The following is a 19,803-nucleotide window of genomic DNA, read 5'->3' as shown; positions in this document are numbered from 1 at the left end:
ACAATTTATCTCTTACTGGCGTCAGTAAAAGTAAAAGTAAGCCTGAAAACGTTCTTGCAGCTGCTGTCTTTAAGGCCCTACGTGCCTACTTTATTCTGATTTGTCAGCTCTCTGGAAGCCTTCCAGGGGGGCTGAACGCTGCAGAGCTACCAGGGGGCGGCTGTTCAACAGTCCTGGGAGAAGTCAGCCTTTGTAAGAGGTCACCAGCTTACATAGAGGCTTGAAGCAGTCTCGTGAAATTTGTGGTTTAATACACCATTTTCAGCCATTCAGCACCCTCTGCAGACTTATCCTGGGATTACTTCATCAAACGTTTACCTCATGATCTGGAACTTGGTCCACGTTTAGTATGGGCATCCAGCATTGTAACACCATATGTGAGTTATAAGATGGGGATCAGCATAACAGGTCACAATATAAAAGTCAAAATATCACAAAGGCCACTCAGGTTATTTATTTATTTATTTTTTACCAGGTTTACTGATGCAGATTAGACATGTGCTGCACTCAGCAGCCTCCAGAAGGTGTCATCATACTGTAACTGGCTTAACAGGAGTCCTAAGTCCTCCACTACAAGTTCTTCAAAGGTCTTGTATTAAACATTTTACACGAGCAAATAACAAGAATCAGAAAACATGTACTTTATTATCTCATTTAATGTCACATGTGCAACAGAGTTTAGTTTTTAGAGAGTTTAATTTAAATGTAGAATTGAAAGCATTGTCAGTATTTGACACTAGTTTCTTCATCTGTAAAGTACGGTGGCCATGAAGCTCAACTGTGCAAATATAAAAAAAATTCAGGGACTGCAAAATATATTTCACTTGCAGCAAGTGAAATATAATTCGCAGTCCATGAATTTTTTTTTAACGTTTTTTAAAATGTTGTGTTTCATTAAATATTTTTCGCAATCATGAAATATTTGCACAGTTGACCTTCAGGGCTACCATAGTAAAGTAATTTAAAAAAACAAGTAACTACATCTGAGAAACAAACGTGGTCAATCAGAGAGTGGATAGCACAAAATTGAAATATTGAAAAGAAATTACTCTATTGTGTTCTCTGAGTGCTTAATAAAATGCACCTTGGTACGAGTCACGTATTATTAAGGTGAAAGAGAAAAAAGTACAAAAAGAAGAAAGATATTATATATATATACTATGTTGTTTATGCTCACGATACATAATACATAAAATATTCTGCAGTACCAGTCAAAAGATCTTTACATCTTTGAGATCAGCACAGAAAGACAGCGGGTAAGTGTTCATTAAAACATGAAACCAACAAGTCAAGCCTTCAAACTGAAAGTCAATGCCTTTGAATAAAATATGCACACACCTACGTAGATGTGCTCTGCTTTCACTGTGATGTATTGTTGTTCACTCAACTCAAATTTCTGCTACAGCCTCATGGGTTCATTTTGTAGAAGAAAAAACCTCAGACCACTTAAATGACTTTTTAAGCACCATCATCAGGCCAGAGGAATCTGTTCATGTTTATGGTAATTATAATAAAATGTTAAAGGCAGGGTTGGTCATTTTCTCCAGATATACTTCTTAAGATTTTGGTTGAAATTGTCTTTAGGTCCTGACAGATATTAATAACTCATGTGCTCTGAAAAAGGAATGAAGAAAATCTGTCATCTGTAGCAGTTGTTATGTACAAACTTCGACCAATGTCTGCCACAAGGTACCAATCTGATGAACCAATCAGACGCCTCCCTGTCTCCCTGCTCGCTCTCTACCCCTTACGTGCACTAACCCGTCACTCAAAGCGCGCCACTGATGACGGAGTTTACTGGGAGTTTGTCATTGACCGTTATGAGTAGTCAAATAGCCAAACCTGCCTTTAAATAAATCTGTTAAAGCCTTGAACACAAAGAAGTTGCTCTTGATGGGATTGAAAGAAGGGCGTTGATACGCTGCAGAGGACAGAAACACAATGGCAGTTTTTACAGTTTTATTGAAATCCAGATCAATCAAAACAATAAATAAATAAAATGTTGACCTTCTGCGTGTTTGATGTATTTAACATGATCAAGTAATATGAAGACATATTCACAGAACTCTCTGATTATGATAAATAATGTGAACAACAAGAAGAAAGGAATAAAAATAACACCTTAAGTGATTCTGCGTTCATTTACAGCAACTTAAAAAAGTAGGGACTAAGAACCATTCAGCAGGAGAAAAACAATATAACCTACATATATACAAAACAAAGAGAAGAGAATTATAGTAAACAGAGGCATTTCTCAAAAGGAAGTCTATGATGAGCTTCTTAACATTTAATCTGGAGAGCTGATCATAAGCAACTTTCACCAGTTTTATTATCATTTATAAGGGGAGTCTCAGTCTGAAGGTTAAAGGTCAAACACATTTGGCATATTACAAATATATTTCTCCAAATGTAGAAATATTATAATCATTCAAAAATGTTAAAAAAGAAAAATGTTTTGGATTAATTATTGATTTCAGTTATTCCTTTTTGAATAGTAGAAGATATCAACTATCGCAGGATGTTGTAAAAAAAAAAGGTTGGTCCTTTATGTTGATGTAGTTTCACAGTTCAGGCATGTCGAACGTAAAACAAACTTTAGGGATGTTGGGTAAAAAAAACATCAATATCTATTTAGGATATGGTCACACAGCACATCTTCCATATTTCGACTTGTGCAATTTATTTTTCTTGCTGTATAAAATCAGTTATGACCACTTGTATACAATATAATCGTATATATATCAATTTGTTTTTTGTCTAAGTGTCATTTCCTTGTTTGTATTGCAGCTTTATGATAACTAAGCCTTAATGAATAAAATTAATTCTGGACGTCTTAAACTGCATTTTTACTCGTTTTTAAAGTTAAAAAAAATGTTGTTTGACTTATCACATTTAACTTCATTATCTTTATTTTAAGAACATGTTTGGATATCTATAGTCACCTGAACTACTGAACTGTTGTGGAAATATTGTAAACAAGGATTGCAGCTGGTCAGAAAAACCTACTATATGTGCATGTCAACATTGAGTTAAAGGTCACATATGAATCTCCTTTTCAACCAGTGTAAATAAGTCTCAGAGCTCCCCAAAACTTGTCTCTGAAGGTTCTTGTTATAAATCCACTCTGATCCTGTATTTGATCATGTCTATAAACCCCTCTATTTCAGCCCTGCTCAGAACAGGCTGTTTCTGTGTCTGTACCTTTAAATATGTAAATGAGCTGTGTCTGACCACGCCCTCTCTATAGGAGAGGGTGTAACTCTGGCTTTTTTACTCCATACCCAACTCTTTACGGTGGGAAGGCAGACTCAGGTGGCAGAACAAACACCTAGCTGTGGGAGTGTCACCCACCTGGGGGAGGGGCTACTGCCCTTTGTGATGTCATGAAGGGAAAATCACCAAACGGCCTGTTTGAGCACACATTTTCTGAAAAGTGGAGCAGGCAAAAGACGGAGAGGATGGACGGTTTGTGGTCAGGCTAGGGACACGTGTTTGAAAAACATGGTAAAGTGTATTTTGCATAATATGTGACAGGTCAAAAGACGGAGAGGATGGTGATGGACTCTGGGGGGTTTGTAGACATACTAGAGACACATATTAGTGTTAGAAAAACACTGCGGAGTGAAGTTTGCATAATATGTGACCTTTAAGTCTTGATTTTTTTCACAGCCATAAAAACATAAAAAAAAGCTGATCAAAGGTAAATAAAAGAGATCTTTCCAAAGCAAACCATCCACTCAGTTTTAATCATTCAAATTAAAACGCCTAAAAGGATAAAGGTTAACAATAAGATAAATCCTCGGGTTAATTATCAACAGGCTTCGGAAACAATAAATGAGATGGTTTGCTTTGCAGATTTTTTTTTTTTTTTTTTTACATAAAATGTGACATCACAGACGCCAATGACGGGATTCCTAAAAAACTGAAAACACAAAGATCAGCACATAAAACTAAGCATTATCTCCTCATCTGTCCTTTCTTTCAAAGTGCTAAAACTTACAAAACAAGTTAAGAATAACTCCAGTGGGATTATGAGAGAGGCTCCTTGTTCACTGGGCAACAGAGCTGAGGGTTATTTGACTGTAGTTCCAAATCAACATCTTGATTCAGTGACATTTATAAAACTTGAAACTTAGAATTTGGTTTAAAAATGACTGGAACTACAGCTGGAGCTCAAGCTTTTGTTTGATTTTAGGTTGAACTGATCGTCATCCTGGAGGACATTTTCTGGTTCTTCATGTGTTGCAGCTCTCGTCATAAGAAGGAGGCGCCTCTGTAACACAAACAGTCAGACATGCACAAACCCTCTGTTATATATCACACAGTTAATACTTTTATCATTCATTGTTTTGGGATATTTTTGGGTCGTATAGACTCGGGGTCCCTTAACCACCGGGCATCTATGGTTGGATTTTGCTTTTACTGTATTTTATGACATTAGTAGAGGGTTTCCATACGCTGGGTAACTGCAAACAGTTTGTAAACAATGGGCTGAAGACGCTTGCAGAGTCATGTTTGGGGTAAATCCATTAATATTACTGTACCTTGTCAGCCGACATGATTGTTTAGCTTCTCACAACGTCTTACTGGCTTCGTCACCCTCTGCTTGTAAACAAATGCACAGTCTAAGAGGGGTTGGCGAAACAGCAAAATGAGTGTCTTGAAACAGTGCAGTTGCACTCAGTGGCCTATAGTGGGCGCCAAAGCGCTCCAAACCAAATTCCTAGATACTGTTGCTTTAAGTTGCAGTTCACAGACATGCTTCCCACAGAATGAGGAGGGAGAAGGGACTAGTTTGTGTACTAGAAATATAGATCGAAGAAAACATCATCTGAAAACAAAAACATCTGCTCTGAAATTAAACAAGAGGGGTTTGCACCACAACCTCTTACATGAGGGGCAAAATGGCAGAGAATGACTCTCTCTCTGTTTCTCTGCAGAGCTTGTGTTTGTTCTTGAAGTGACAAATGTGTACTATCAAATATGTACGAGAGGAGGAGAGCTACCTGAGTTCCTCCACTAAATTGCCCAAACAAGGACAGATACAAGTCTGTCAAAAATCATTCTAGAGGAAATAAAAATTGCCATTAAGCTTTGCTGAAATTTTGTCCAGGAATGTATGTATGTTTGTTCGTGTGTATGAATTGGCTTCTGTTTTATGGTGTTTCCGAGAGGGGAAAATTATTTTAACTGTCTTCCTGCGTGGTGATTTATACTGTGTTCAGCAAAGTCCACAATGTGCAGTTTCTGTGCAGCTGTGTAGGTCTTCTGGTACCATCTGTTAGTGTTGTAGTACTCCAAATTGGTCTTGGTCTCAAGACCGGTCTGGAGACAACTTTTTGAAGGTCTCCGTCTCATCTCGGAAATCAAAAGCATTTTTACTCGGTCTTGTCTTGGCCTCAGACTGGGCGGACTTCAGATTTTAAGACCGGTAAAGACCACCACTGACAGGCTATTTGTTCCACTTCATTACTGTGATTAGAAGGAAAACACCCCTTTCTATCAGAACAAACAACTTCAATTCATTTGTCGTTTGATTTTTATCTCCAAGTTAAGGCCGCAACCTTCCCTGTGTTATGATTTAAGTGAGTGACACACCCGCTGCACACAAGATGAAGATTTTTCAGTGACATTTATGGTCTTGTTCTTGTCTCAGTCTCGCCCTCTCTTGGTCTTGGTCTTGACTCGGTCCTAAATGTCTCTGTCTTGTCTCGGTCTCTGAGCACTGTGGTCTTGAGTATGTCTTGGTCTCAGTTAGTCTGGTCTTGACTACAACACTACCATCTGTTTTCACCATGTGGAGTTTGGAGTCCTGCTAGCTGTCTGTACAGTAGTTGAGCTCTCAGTGAGTGACAGTTGTGAAGTACGGACCCACAGCCCGCGAGAATTCAGAATTAAACTAAGTCCTTTGTTTCTCTTCAGGTACATCCGTTCTAAATTTCTAAATGGTGCAGAGTAAGTGTGCAAACTAACCGTGTGGATAAGATGAGGTGCCGTAGTCGGGAGGCAGGATGTTTGGTGTTGGCATGGCAACGGCCCCCCCAGTTGGGTATGGAGCTGTGGCCCCTGGGGACCCACCCGGTACTGTACCAGGCACGTTCTGCTGCTGGTTCTGGGGGAAGAAGAGGCCGGGGGCGTAGCTGAAGGCGTTGGGCGACACCAGCTGAGACTGGCGCTTGTTGGGGTACCCGTCGTTCATCGGAGATCCGCCTTCGGCCCCCTGCTGGTAATCAGCTGGGGGAGCGCTGGGGGAATTATGGGAGGACATCCGGGACCGCGGGGTGGGACGGGGGGCGGGTTTAGGGGCAGGGCGAGGTGGCAGTGTGGGGGTGGTTTCATAGGTGGAGATGGAGATGTCGGGGGTGGCGACGGGGGCTGGTGTAGCTTCATCTCTGGAGGAGGAAGGCGGAGCTGCTTTTTTGGAAGAGCGCAGTTTTTTGTCCAGTGAGATGTTCCCGATGTGGATGGGTAACGTCAACGAGACATCCGGAGACTTCAGACTGACCTGATAAAGAAGAGGAAATCATTATGTTATCCAAAAGACACATATTGTATTTGATGAATTACAATGGAAACATTGGACTATAGTAAACACACAGTATATCAGCCTCACTCTCGCCTCCTCACCTCTCTGACTGAATTCACTCTGATCTACACTGAAATTAACTTCTTCATTATTGTCTCCTTCACTAACATTGTGCACAGCTCAAAATTAAAAAAGCTTAACAGACGACACTCACGAAGGTGTGTGAGCTTTTCCCATTTGTCTTTAAGAAGAACAAAGGAACAATTTGAAGTCAATATCCAGAGTGCATTACAGTTTAAATGACTATGGTGGCCATGGAGGGAAATATTTTTTTCAAATTTTCTCAAAATGGAGAAAGCTAGTGGGGTCTTTTTTTGTTTGGCATACATAAGAAACATAATGTTAATCCAATAAGGGTTTTTTTGCTGCTTGATACAAAAATAAAAACTCCCATTATCCAATACCCATCTCCAAGAAAAGTCCACAAAATATTACATTAAAAGCCCTTCATCAAAGCACATGAACTATCAGGTGTTCTGCTGTTATTTATGACACCTCCGCTTGGTGTTGGTAAGCGTTGTGGCTACAGCTACAAGCCACATAGCCAATGTGAAAATTGTATAACACAAGGTATTTTACAAACATGATACAGAAATTTAAGAAAACGTCAGTCATTTATAATCTTGGGTTTGTCATCGTACTTATGTTACCCTGTTTGATTTGAGATAATTGTGGATAACTTGTTGGTTTTGGTACTGTGCTTTTAAAAAAAAAAAATTATGAATGGTGCTTTCAAAACTTGACCTTTGGAGGACACTGGTTGGATCTGTTATATTGCTGTTGTGTGATTTTTTTCAGAAAGTGATTGAGGTGCTATTTTAGACACAAGATCAACACATAAAACTTCTTTCACATTCACAGGAAAACAAATGCAAGACCACATGGGGCAGCAACTAAACAACCACAGCCTATAACACGATAAAGACAAACACTGCTGATCGTATGAGAGACGATGATCTTACCTTGACATAATATTCAATCTTAATAAGATCGCAGCCAACGAGGGAGGACTGAGGAAGAGGAGGAATGATGATCTGCTCCTTCCACTCCACCTCCTTACCAGCTTTCACCACACCTCCCTCCACCTCCGCTATCGTCCTCAAATCATGCACCGGCCTCTTCATCTCATACGTCACTCTCTGAAAACACAAATAGGCATGAGGGATGGTAAGAAACCTTTATCAAGATTATTTGGGAAATGACATAATCCTATTGATCCACTGGGTTGTATAAAGAGTCATTGGTGCCGCTTTAATCTCCATATTGCAGCATATCTTCGAGAGGTTAGAGGAGATGGAACAGCGCAAAACAACATGGTTAGTGATGTTTTAAATTGAAAACTTTAATGAACTTTAGAACAGTGCAGAAACACAAGAACTGTTAGACCGGCAGAATTCCTTTAATCATCAGCTGTACGTTTTATAAAGACGCCCAAACATTGCCGTTATTATAGCAATGAAAAACATTGGCAGCAAGCAGCAGCACAAAACAAATACAACAGATTTATAAGTTTCATGTTAAAAAATGAGATGGCACACCACAATCATTTCATTAAAGGAGGAGGATGTTACACTGGACGTTTCCTTCTCTCCCTCTGTGATCACCTGCAGAGCGCCTCATGCAGCACAAACACCAGAAGTAGAGAGTGAGTTCAGAAACTAGTTTATCCATCTTCGATCACAACTGAACGAGAATAAGAATTTAAAAAAAAAATCCAAATCTGTCCGCATACCTAGGCCACTTGTGCTGTCATACATACACCTGGAGGGTCTGCCTTTCCAGGTAAAACAAATGTGGCATTCCTGAATCCGAAATAATCACACCCAAACTCCATTGAACAAAAACATGAACTTCACCACACAGATTGTAGATCTTGCAGAAATGTAATATACAGTTTTATATTCCTCGTGTGACGTCCCGCCCTCTGTCTGAATGTATTTGGTTGTTTTGGTTTCCTGAGCTTGGCAGACAGTAGGCGGAGTCAGGAAGGATATCAGTTAACTGAGTACACCCGAGTCCATCCTGAGTCGCACCACCGCCGTTTTTACAGCATAAATAAACATGTTTACAGCCTGGCACAAAAAAAACAAATAAGTCTGATTAGTTATTGTAATCACTGGCACACACTGTACGGGGGGTGATTGTTTAGTTAAATAATAAATCACCCTTCTTTAAACCTTGTTTCATGTGTGATACCCTTCTTTGTCACTTCACTGAGCCAGTTCATGACACCTTGTTTTTCTAAGAATTAGGACTGCTGTGGGAGAAAAGCTCTACAGCAGACTGACACATTTCTGTTGTTTTCATTAATACAGACTCTGTGAGATTGAATCCTATTCTAATATAAACCCAACCCAGCAGCTGTAGACAAACTCAGCTTCTTCAGGCTACCTTGTTCAGTTTTCTTTTTGACTCACAGACTCGTGGTGTGTTTAGTTCACACAATAAGAGGCCTGGTTATAAACACACATAGTTCTGTGTTAACGTGCAAAGGTAACAGCAAATATTGATATTTCACAAAGATAACTTGCTTAGTGCACAAATGAACATAAACAGAACAAAGAACAGTATCAAATGGTATCTACACATTATAAATACATTTATAGTGTTAGCATTTGATAGCTTTGTAAAGGAGGTTCCAATAAATACTAAGATTTGTAAATAGTCCTTTGACTTAGTATGTTTTAGTGTTTTAATTCTGGAAACAACCTGCCCACTCACAGGTGTATTTAGAGGCTGTAAAAAGTGTTTACCTGCATCAGACTGGCGGCCATGTTGCCTGTGTTCTTCCCTGACTGGTTGTGGATTAAGGCAGTCACCTGGATGATCTGACCCGGTGTGTAACCCTTCATGTCAGCCTGAGCCTTCAGGACAATGGTGCCCGTTTTCATCAGCATGTAGGTGAACTGCTGAGTCACTGCAGACGAAGAGGTTCCCTGCACGGTGAGAGTATAAGAGCATGGGGTCAATAAAGACTGACAATACTCCACATTTAAGTGGAAGAATTCAACAAATCATTTATTTTTAGTTCTCAGACAGAGGAGGTAAGTGCAGGATTTTTATCTTGGTGATTCATCGGTTCACAATACATGTCAATGTGTGAAAAGAAGACGCATGACTTGCGCTTTAAGGTAAAATATGCGACTTTCAGAGTAGATTTCCATGCGCTGGTGGCACAGTGGTCAATGTGCGCACCCCATGTATGGAGGTTGTAGTCCTCCAAGTGGGCGGCCCAGGTTCTGGTCTCCGTCTGTGCAGCACTTTTTGTCAGCTCATGCTGTTTTAAATGTGCTATATAAATACATTTGACTTGAAATAATTGTCGGCAGTGTTTTAAACTCTGAAGACCAACGTGTGCATCTTGTGTTGTTCTGAACGGTGTAGGATGGACTATAAAAGATGTGGGTCACGGTGTTCTCACCCATACGTCTGGCACTTCATTCAGGTTTAGAAGTCGTAGCATGTAGAAAGGTTTCTCTGTGTTGTAGTCCTTTGCAAACCGCGGAGTGTCGATGAAAGCCCTCACTCTGTAAACGATCCGACCGTAGTTTCCTTCGAAAGATGTTGGAGCCGTTTCTGTGGGAAAGAAATTAAATAAGTATTAGTCAGGATATACAAAAGGAATTCATTAAGCTGTATGATAACAGTGCAATGGAATTCTTGGCAGACAATTGGATTGTATTACATAACAGCCAAATCCTGTTCCTCAAAGTTTAAAGAACAGCGCTCTACAGTAACTTCAGTCTTTTTCTTTCCCACATTTTGTTTTCAGACTTTTTATTTTAACACATGAATAAGACTCCAGAGAGTTTGCTGTCGCTCCTGTGGTTAAAACACTCAGACTTTTCATGTTATGTTATGTTTTTAGATCTCCAAGACCAAACAGACCGGTTTAGTTGCTTTTGAGTTTCAGTGTTGCTCCTCTCGTCAGACTGCATCCAAGATTGTTGTTTTTTGTTTTTTTAAAGATAAGTGGCCTCATAAATGCTAAACACATGGGCTGACTGTGTTGGAACACAAATAGCCATGGAAGCAATGCGTTAATTGGAAATAAGAGGCGAGGTGTACACATGTCCGTAAACCTGTCTCAAAATAAAACTTCCTAAAATTACACAATTTAAAACATTTTAACCTGTGTGTGTAGACTTGGAGCTGAAATGGCTTTAAGGACATAAACTATACATCAAAAGTTATTTATGACAAAATTTGAACACACTTGTGTTTTTTATGATCTCATTTAACCATTTCCTCATCTTATAATTTGTTTAAGCTTGTGAAGATTTTTAAAACAGTTTAAAAATATGGAGGTAATACTTAATAATACAGTATCTAACCATCTAAGAATATCAAGTCATGGTTTTGAAACAGCATTCTAATTGCGTAACTGTCCATCTAAAATGTGCCGACGTCATCAGGGAGTGTCTTCAGATTGCTCTGTTATGAGTAAGTGGAACAAAGTGACGACGACTGACATCACTCTGGACTACAGGTGACGGGAAATGCAGGTGACAGATGAAAATCTTGAGGAGAATTGACACGAGAGATGCACCCTTCTATTGTTTTATTTGAATGCTTTTTTTGACCATATTCACACGGTGGCCATGTTGCCTGGCGTCACTGTCACACTCAAATGACATAGCACATTTTCTATCTAAAGTTAATAGTTCTGAATCTCAGAAATGACTAAATCTGACAGATTGTTCTCGATTTATCAGCAACTGTAAAGACCAACAGCAATAAAAATCGGGAGGGACACATATGTCAAGTAAGAACAATTACAGACAACAGTTCATGTCTTTAAATCATTCACCCAACAGTTCTCATCTTGCTGTTTGCCTTAGTTTTCTCTTCCAGATATATTGAAAGCTCAGGGTATGTTTATGACCTGTCAGATTATCTCAACCCTTTAGCTAACAGAGTGCTATTTGATTTTGCACATTTGCAACAGAAATGTTCAAAGAGACTCATCACAGATATAGTTGGGCTAACAGCACAGGCTGTGACTGCATTTAAAATAAAACACAATGATGATGGATAATTGCCAGCTAGCTCATACGTCCTGTGCGTGAGACGAAGTGGAGGCAGCACCCTTAGGGTCTAAAAGAGCCAATGTAGAAGTGTCTTTAACTTTCATTCTTTCTTATGGCCAGTAGGGGGCAAGTTTATTACAAAATTAGCATTGTTTTTACTTGTATTATTATCTCAGTAAACATTTTCCTCATGAGTTCATGAACTCAGGGCCTGATTCACAATAGGATTGAGCAGCTTTTGCGCCAGCTAGACCTGTGCAAATGAGTCAAAAAGACACCGTCTGGGGAGGGGGTGGCCTTGAGGTTAGTAAGCATGCCCCATGTGTAGAGGCTGTTGCCCTCGGGACCCCCACAAAGGGTTAAATGCAACCCTAACTGTCCTGCAGAACAAACAGCGTCTCTGTGCGGTGGAGCTGTTCGTGTGTATTTATATGAGCTATTATGCAAGTCGTATGCAAATCAGCCTAATTTTCAAAAAGCGTCTAATTCACAAACACCGGGGCATCATCTTTATATGGACAAAATTCAGCTCTGTCAGCGTGAGAGTGAAGCCCCGTGCAGAAAGCTTCTCATCACATCCAGACGACAAAACAAGCGCAAACTGCACATGGCAGAACACATTTATGAGCGTGTTTGTGCATAAAAATCATCAGCGCTACAGCTTTGTTAATTAGATGGAGCAGAAAGCGGAAGCAAATGATGCACACATTTTGGAGCTATTACTGGCCACAATCCATTCTTTGTGAATTAGGACTTGGATCTCTATTTTTGTTCATGTTTTGGTTAAAGCAGCATGATGTTAATTTTGCTAATTTAATATTTATATGTAAAGTCTCTACCAAGGTGACCTGAAAAATGTGTTGTGTTCACTTTAGTTGTCCAAAAACACACTGAGGAGATGGCTGTTAAAATTTCAGTGAGACCATTTGTACAAAGTCTGTTTTTTGCAAGCCAATATTAGTGCCTTAAATGTTATTTTACAGTAACAATGAATTATGGATGCACCTTGCTAACAACATTTTAGCTTCTGTTGTCAATAACTAAACTATTGAACATATGCAAACCCTCTCATGGCTTCAAATCCATTTTTTTACCCAAACTTTGTCACCTAGGGCTCCAAAACGCAAAGATGGCAAAGGCTGAGAAAGTAAGGCACAAACCAATACGTGCTGATATTATCTTATATTTACTCTTCTGTCAGTGTTGGTTCAGATACTTGCAGATTAGCGACATCAGTGCAAGATGAAAAAAACGTAATACGTGTATCTATTTGGATTTCATGGGAACTTTACATTTTAAACTGGCTCAAACAAAATACTGGAAATCCAAGCAAATGTTTTACACAACACTCATAAGCCCCAGTGAATGATGGGATAAGAGTCCCATCCCAAACTGTAAGCAAATGAGGGTAAATATCAACATGCCAGGGCTCGTCTGTCAGGCGCAGAGATGTCGGGGTAAAAACACCCAAACAGAAAAAAAGACAGTGAGCGACAAGAGTTAATCCCATCAGTCCATGCTCCTACCTGGTATGAGAAACTTGAAGGGGAAAGTGTGTTCTCCCTCTTTCAGGGTTCCTGCAAGGGAAACAAAGAGCACAGATAAAATCCGTCAGTGGAAACAGGAACAATCACTCTGCTGTTTCCCACCAGGCTGAACTGCCTCAGGGCTGCACACAGAATCCACAGCGGAAAATGGGAACTTATTATATTTTCATCCTGGGTACTTTAACTTTTCACAATGTTTACGCAACATAAACATTTTGCCACAGGTTTTTTGTTTAAAAATCTTGAGGGTTTGTTCACCTTGTTCATTAAGAAAAAATAAAGAAGCAAGCATCAAAGACAAAGTACTTTCTGGAATGCAGGGGTCTCCAACACTTTGGTAGCGAGCTATCTGTAGCTCACCAAGAGGTTAACCGACTGTTAATTCAATAACAATCAATGCATTGGAGACCCCCCACCTCTTCAGAGTGACAGGACTCTCCATATGATTGGCTTTTTCATGTAAGGGACAGTATGCAGAATGGAGCAAACTCTTTGGATCACTTACGTACCTTTGTCTGCAACAGAGACGGAGCTGTTGAAGTACTGCTCCTCCATCGTCCATGTCGTGTCATTTACCTTACTGGTGATGCCACAGAAACCATTGCAGTTCACTTTGATGGCTGCAGATGAGAACACAAAGATATCAGACTACATCTTTTAGCCAGCTGAAGCATGAAACACTTTTTCATAAGCAAATTTGATCGTTAGGGAGAGGCAGTTAAACTGATTTCCTCCCTGGGCAGAATCACAAAGAGAGAAGAAAGAGGAGGCAGTGAAAGCACACATAGTTATACAAATCCAGGCTGTTCTGTTACCAAAGAAATGATTTCAAGACAGATGACCTTGATCTCGACAGAAGTTACTTCTTAGAAATCGCCACACCATCAAGAATCTAAATATTTGATCATGATCAAATGTATGTTCATAAAGACAATTAAGTTTGGACATTTTCTGTCTGTAAATCCAACATCAAACAGTGGGATAACACTTGAGAATGAAATATCTATATCTCATAGGGATGGAAAATATATATGTGTGGGTTGATTTATAGTTTCATTGTTTGACCAAACTGTGAACAAGTGTTTGTTCTCTGAAAAAGAAAAGGAAAACAGGAAATATGGGCCATGATGATGGTGAACTTGAACCTGAGATTATCTAAAGATGAGGAAACTGATTTATGAGAATTAGAATGGTGATAAAAAAGCCTCCACCAGGAATCACAATCTGCTGACACAAAGTATAAAGTGACTCTTTGGTTGAAAATATCTCAGGATGTTGATGCAAGAATATTTCTGTTATCGGAATTCAGGGAACCAAACCAGGGAAAACTTTCTCCAAAACTTTCTCCAACCATGAATGATGATGCTGAAGGAGTCCAATATATACTTCTTCTTTGCTTTTAAGATGAGGACTAAGGGGGCTTAGCCAAAAAGTTGTCCCGTACTGTTCTTAAGCACGGAGGTGTACTGATCAGAGCACTGACACTAGTCAAACAAACTGGACTTTAGGGTTGAAGCGTGCTTGGGCACGGTAGTGTGAGTGTGCTCTTAGAAACAAGCCAGGGCAGCTCATGATGGAATAATACTGACATGTGTTTTTTGGAGTCTGTAGAGTTTAAAAAGAAAACGTGTGCAAAGATTTAACAGGCGAGATGCAAATTAACTCCGGGGTTTCTCAGCTGATGATTTGAATAGTAAACTTTTAAGGAGCTATTCCTTATTATTGTCACAGAATAATTCACCTGCAGTCGGTTTCCAGAGAGGCTGATAGATAAGGTAACCCAAAGTGCATTTTAGATGGTACTGGACACAAACAGTGGTCCTGGAATTGGCAGTGGAACAACTCTGAAACATTCTCATCATTTTAGTTGGATCGTTTTTTTTTAATTTTATTTTTTTAAATGTGGTGTCAGTGTTTGCTGAGGGAAAAATGTGTCTCCTATCTCTCACGACTTATCAGGGACTCAAACTGTTGCCAGGTGAGAGAGTTTTGTTTCCTGCAGGGAGGCGGCCTCGCTGTGAAGCTGACAGTCCAACCGGCTCTACCTGAAGAGGAATGCAAACAGACCAGAGCCCCAACAAGAAAGCTCAAACAGAAACTCCTGAACACATGAAAGCTGCTGTCAGCGAGTCCACACAGAGACAGAGAGAGAGAGAGAGAGAGAGAGACAGAGACAGAGACAGAGACAGAGAGAGAGAGAGAGCAGCTGAGAATGATCTCAAGGAGAAAGGGTCACTTCATGATTAGGGCGTTTAGACTCCAGCATGGGAATCTGTAAAGCTTTTGTAAACCTTGTGTTGAAGTTGCACAAAAGTTCTGTGATTTTAGTCACATTTATACACCTTTCTTTTTTCTGACACCGTTTTTTTTTTGTGATTGCAACTCTGTCATTCGTTACAGTAAAACCCTTGATATCCTAAAGTTCAAGAGAAGGTCATTTGGATGAGATGCTGCTCTGATAGTCCGTCACTTCCACGGTTCAAGTTCCCTTTACCAGTTTGACCTTTTTTTTGTTTCAGTTTGTGATAATGAGCGACCTGATGTTGACTAACTTGTTCATCATGACTTTATTTCAAGTACACTTGACCATTGTTCTGCTCTATTCACCGGTCGTCCAAAACAATCCAATTAACACAATTGAAAACAATTAACACAATTAATTCAGAATCTGCTGTGAAAGCTTTTATAGAGCAAGGGAGACAAACTATCCACCCAGTTTTAGCTCACCTTCACCGACTCCCTGAGTGTTAAGGAGAGATTTTAAAGTTCTTTGACTTGTTTAGAAGTCTCTTGATTGTTTGAGAGAGGCCTGAATTACTCATGTGTTGTATGCCTTTAATTAGAGCTAGGATAGTGGATGGAGTCAGAAATCAGGGACAGAGAGAGAGCAGGGAATGCCATGTGGAAAAAGAGACATCGTTCGGATTAGAACCCAGGGCGTCTACCTGGAGGACCACAGCCCCACAAACCACCAGGCCATCAGCGCCCTCAATCTGAAACAATTATTAACAGGTGCTTGTGCCTTTAAACTTTGTGATAGATGACTCTTTGGACATATTAGTAACAACATGACATGCTGTAAACCATATGAAACAAGACTTAATATGACCAGTCATTGTTTGTAGAGGGAGCTGAGTTAAACACAGAGGTTTCCTCCTCTTGATAAAAAACACATCTGGTATTTCAACCTGTGAAACACTGAATAAAAAGCTGTTTCACATCATATAGAATCTGTGCTCCACTGAGGCTCTGCAGCTCAGTTGGGGGGCTGTGAGCCGAGCTGCAACTGTTTTCTGCAAACTAATTATAGAATCCTTCTTCTGCTGGAATAAACATTAAAAACAATAGTTTATAGTGATTGTAGAGATTATCATTACCAGCTTGCTTTCTTTAGCCCAGTCATTAAATGATTTTTGTACTTAACTCAAAAATATTAGAATAGATGGTTGTTGCCTCTCGTTGAACAGTCTTTAACTGGAAAAATTCTGTCTGAGTTGGGAACAGTTTAGTTAACAGATTAATAGTTTGAATGATTTAATAATTGTGACTTCAAAGAGGAGAAGTTGTTGCTTTTCCTTTTCTTACTTCACAGAAAATCTGTTCTTTTTCATCTTTGGACAGTCATCGGTGGGACACAACATGCACTATGCACTAAGTCCCCTCAAGAATCTTGGTTTGTGGGGTTTAATAGCAAAAAGAATAAGTTGAGAAAATCAGTGTAATACTAGTCTTAATCCATGCCTGTCAAACACATAAACCTTTTGTCCTTTTGTCCCACTAAGAGCTGTTGTCAGCAAACACCTGTCTGCTATCTGATCCTGTGTTGTGACTCAAAATAAACTGGCTCCAACGTCCTTCTGACCGCTCACAAAGAGCATCACTACACAATACACTGAATACAGTAGGCTACATTAAATAAACAACGACTAAAGACCTCAGACTGCACATCAGCTGACCACAGAGGCATGCAGGGATAACTCTGACAAAGAGATACAGACTCCTGTTACATGTCGCAGGGCTGCCATACAGCCAATCAGTGCTAATGTTGTCTGTGAATTTAGGGCTTCCTTCACATTGTTTGGCGGATGGGGATTATATTGATTAAGCTTTATGGAATGACTCATCCTGTATTAGTATTGTTTTATAGGTTGGTTCCATTATTTTTGTATTCATCCTAAGACATCTCTAAGTCGAGATGAGGATGAATTAACCTCAAAGATTTTGGAGGAGTAAATCAGGGGGTCCCAAAGGTGCCAGAGCCTGTGGGACCCCCACTGTCCCTGGTGATGGCAAAACTTTGCAAACAGCCACACACAAACACACGCACTAATAGGACTACTCAAACACTGAAGAATAATAAAAAGAATACAACAGCCTGAAAACGATATGACCTAAAAAAAAAGCTAGAAGCTGTATTAAAGTAATTTCTATGTTCAGATTTTAGCATTAAGTGGATGTACAAAAGTTTATAAATAGACAAACAGGTGTGTTCGTCTTCATGTGTAAAAAGCAACAGATACCTAATTGTTCCCGTCATGTGCACACTCACATGTTAACTATGTACTCACATGTTAACTATGTTCTCACATTTGAATTGCCCCCTGGGGACAAATAAAGTTTTTTTGAATTGAATTGAATTGAATTGTTTACACATTATGCTATTTACTTTCATTAAAGCATCTTACTTCATGACTATGACTAAATTTAATTGCTTTTGTCTATATATTTTGACATTTTAAATATTTCTCTGACGGGATCAGTCTTCAGTACAAGATCATTAACCACACTTTATTTTAACTTCTGATAATGTGCAAAGTCAGTGACTGATAATGCCTCCATCTCCACATGGTTAAAACGTTTTTTTTTCCAAGATCAATTAAAGCACATGGTCATTTTATTGGTTGTGTGATTAATTGAAGACATGAACTGTCAAAGAGCTATAACCAGGACTATTTATGAGAGAAGACTATTACTGAGCAGAACCCTGAAATCCGGAGTCAATCAATCAGCAGGACTGTGAGATACAGCATGTCCTCTTAAAATCCATCAGAACCAACATTCATGTTCTTTTAGAATATGTCCAGACTTAACTCACAGCGGGAAAGGCCTGAATTACACATTATGCAACCTCCGAGGTTAAACCTCTCACTTCCTTGTTAGCGACGGCGCCTTTTTCCCACCAGGTGTACAAATGTTCCCGATGTGAGTCCTCTCTTACCTTTACACAGCAGAGCATGAGCCAGCTTTATCTTCACGGTTCCAGAGATCGACTCTCCCGCACTGTACACCTCTTTGTTTTTGTCAAACGTGATCTCAAACTCTTGAAGTTTCCCCATGTTTCCCCTGATCCACACAGCGAGACTGAAGCTCAGCTCACCTGTGCGCTCAGCCCTAACAACGAGCACGTTGACGACGCTCCGGCCCCGCCCCGGGCGCTCGTGCGCTCCTGGGTTGAAGAGAAGGGGGGGTTTAAAGAAAGCAAACAAATGGCATACAAAATCTTTATAAACATCGTTTTTTTGTGTGTGGTTCAAGCATATTTATAACCAAACACAAGGTCTCTCTTTTGTTTTACTTTGAAAATAAAGCAACAGAAGAACTTCCTGTTTCTTTATAGAAGTTTTATCACTTCTTTTATCACAAATCACGGCCGAGTGGATTTGTGGCGCCCCAAGCATGCACGGAGGCTGTGGTCCTCCAAGCGGGCAGCCCGGGTTTAGGTCGACCTTTGGCCCTCTTCCTGCACGTTCTCCCCAATCTCTCTCTCCCTGGTTTCCAAGTCTATTCTCTGTCTAGTTGGATTTAAAGGCACAAACAAATTAATCAATCAAAACGTCTTTAAAATCTCTTTACTTCCTTGAAGATTAATATGGAACTGCTCCTCTTTTGTTGCCAAGTGTGTCCAAAGAAAAAGAGTTTAAAATACAACAATTCAGTTGACAAAATCATCAAATGTCACACATGTTCTGGTGGATGAAACAGAGGGAGATCTGCATTCCTTTCAAATTGCATTTACATCTTTCATGAGAATGTTTTCCAATTTGTTAAAGTAAGAACAAACTCACCCCATGGCCATAATGTGAATGATATTGTTGTAGTACTCGATATGATCTCAAGACCGGTTTTGAGTCCACTTTTTGAAGATCTTGGTCTCGAAATCAAAAGCATTTTTACTCAGTCTTGTCTCAGACTGGGCGGGCTCTGAACTTTAAATCCTGACCACCACTGATGGGCTGATTTATCCCCACGTCATTATGGTGAAGGAAAACGCCCCTTTCTAAATATACAAACTTCAATTCATTCATAATCTGTTTTTATATTTTTTAGTCTGTTATGTAATATAAGGGCTGTTTGCTGCAGCATTGGTGATCTCATGATTCATCTGTAGAGCCGCAGGAGACAGACATTTGTTGTTAAGTAGCCTATTCTCTATCTACAGATTCTTCAAAGAAATGTAAAATCTGCACTTGACTTTCTACATTTACAGCATTTTTTGGTTTCCATTTGTAGCACAGAGATGTGTCGACCATGTACCAGCAGTCTTTGGTGTTTATAGGAAAAGAAGTCAGCAAAAAAAAAGTGCAGATGGTTATCTGCTCTCATTACTTACAAGCACCCATCAACCGTATTCTGATGATTT

The 19,803-nt window shown here is 39.7% G+C and overlaps 1 protein-coding gene across 3 annotated transcripts; it reads right to left on the bottom strand.

Annotated features, from left to right (window-relative positions):
- Positions 1–1,945: 1,945 nt before the first annotated feature.
- arrdc1a (arrestin domain containing 1a) lies at positions 1,946–18,562 on the bottom strand. Of its 3 annotated transcripts, XM_065963280.1 has the most exons (9): positions 18,382–18,562; positions 13,673–13,783; positions 13,143–13,193; positions 10,008–10,162; positions 9,340–9,522; positions 7,549–7,725; positions 5,974–6,505; positions 4,545–4,602; positions 1,946–4,273 (listed from the first exon to the last, which is right to left on the bottom strand). In XM_065963280.1, exons 1-8 carry the CDS (start codon positions 18,497–18,499, stop codon positions 4,574–4,576), a joined length of 1,356 nt encoding a protein of 451 aa, XP_065819352.1. In that variant the 5' UTR covers positions 18,500–18,562; the 3' UTR covers positions 1,946–4,273; positions 4,545–4,573. The 3 variants fall into 3 exon arrangements, with proteins under 3 accessions (XP_065819352.1, XP_065819344.1, XP_065819340.1); XM_065963272.1 differs by having other exon boundaries at positions 1,946–4,602; XM_065963268.1 differs by lacking the exon at positions 4,545–4,602 and having other exon boundaries at positions 18,382–18,561.
- Positions 18,563–19,803: the final 1,241 nt, after the last annotated feature.

This window comes from Labrus bergylta, chromosome 2, assembly GCF_963930695.1.
Source record: "Labrus bergylta chromosome 2, fLabBer1.1, whole genome shotgun sequence".
Lineage (NCBI taxonomy): Eukaryota > Metazoa > Chordata > Actinopteri > Labriformes > Labridae > Labrus > Labrus bergylta.
This window is presented reverse-complemented; position numbering and strand designations above follow the sequence as displayed.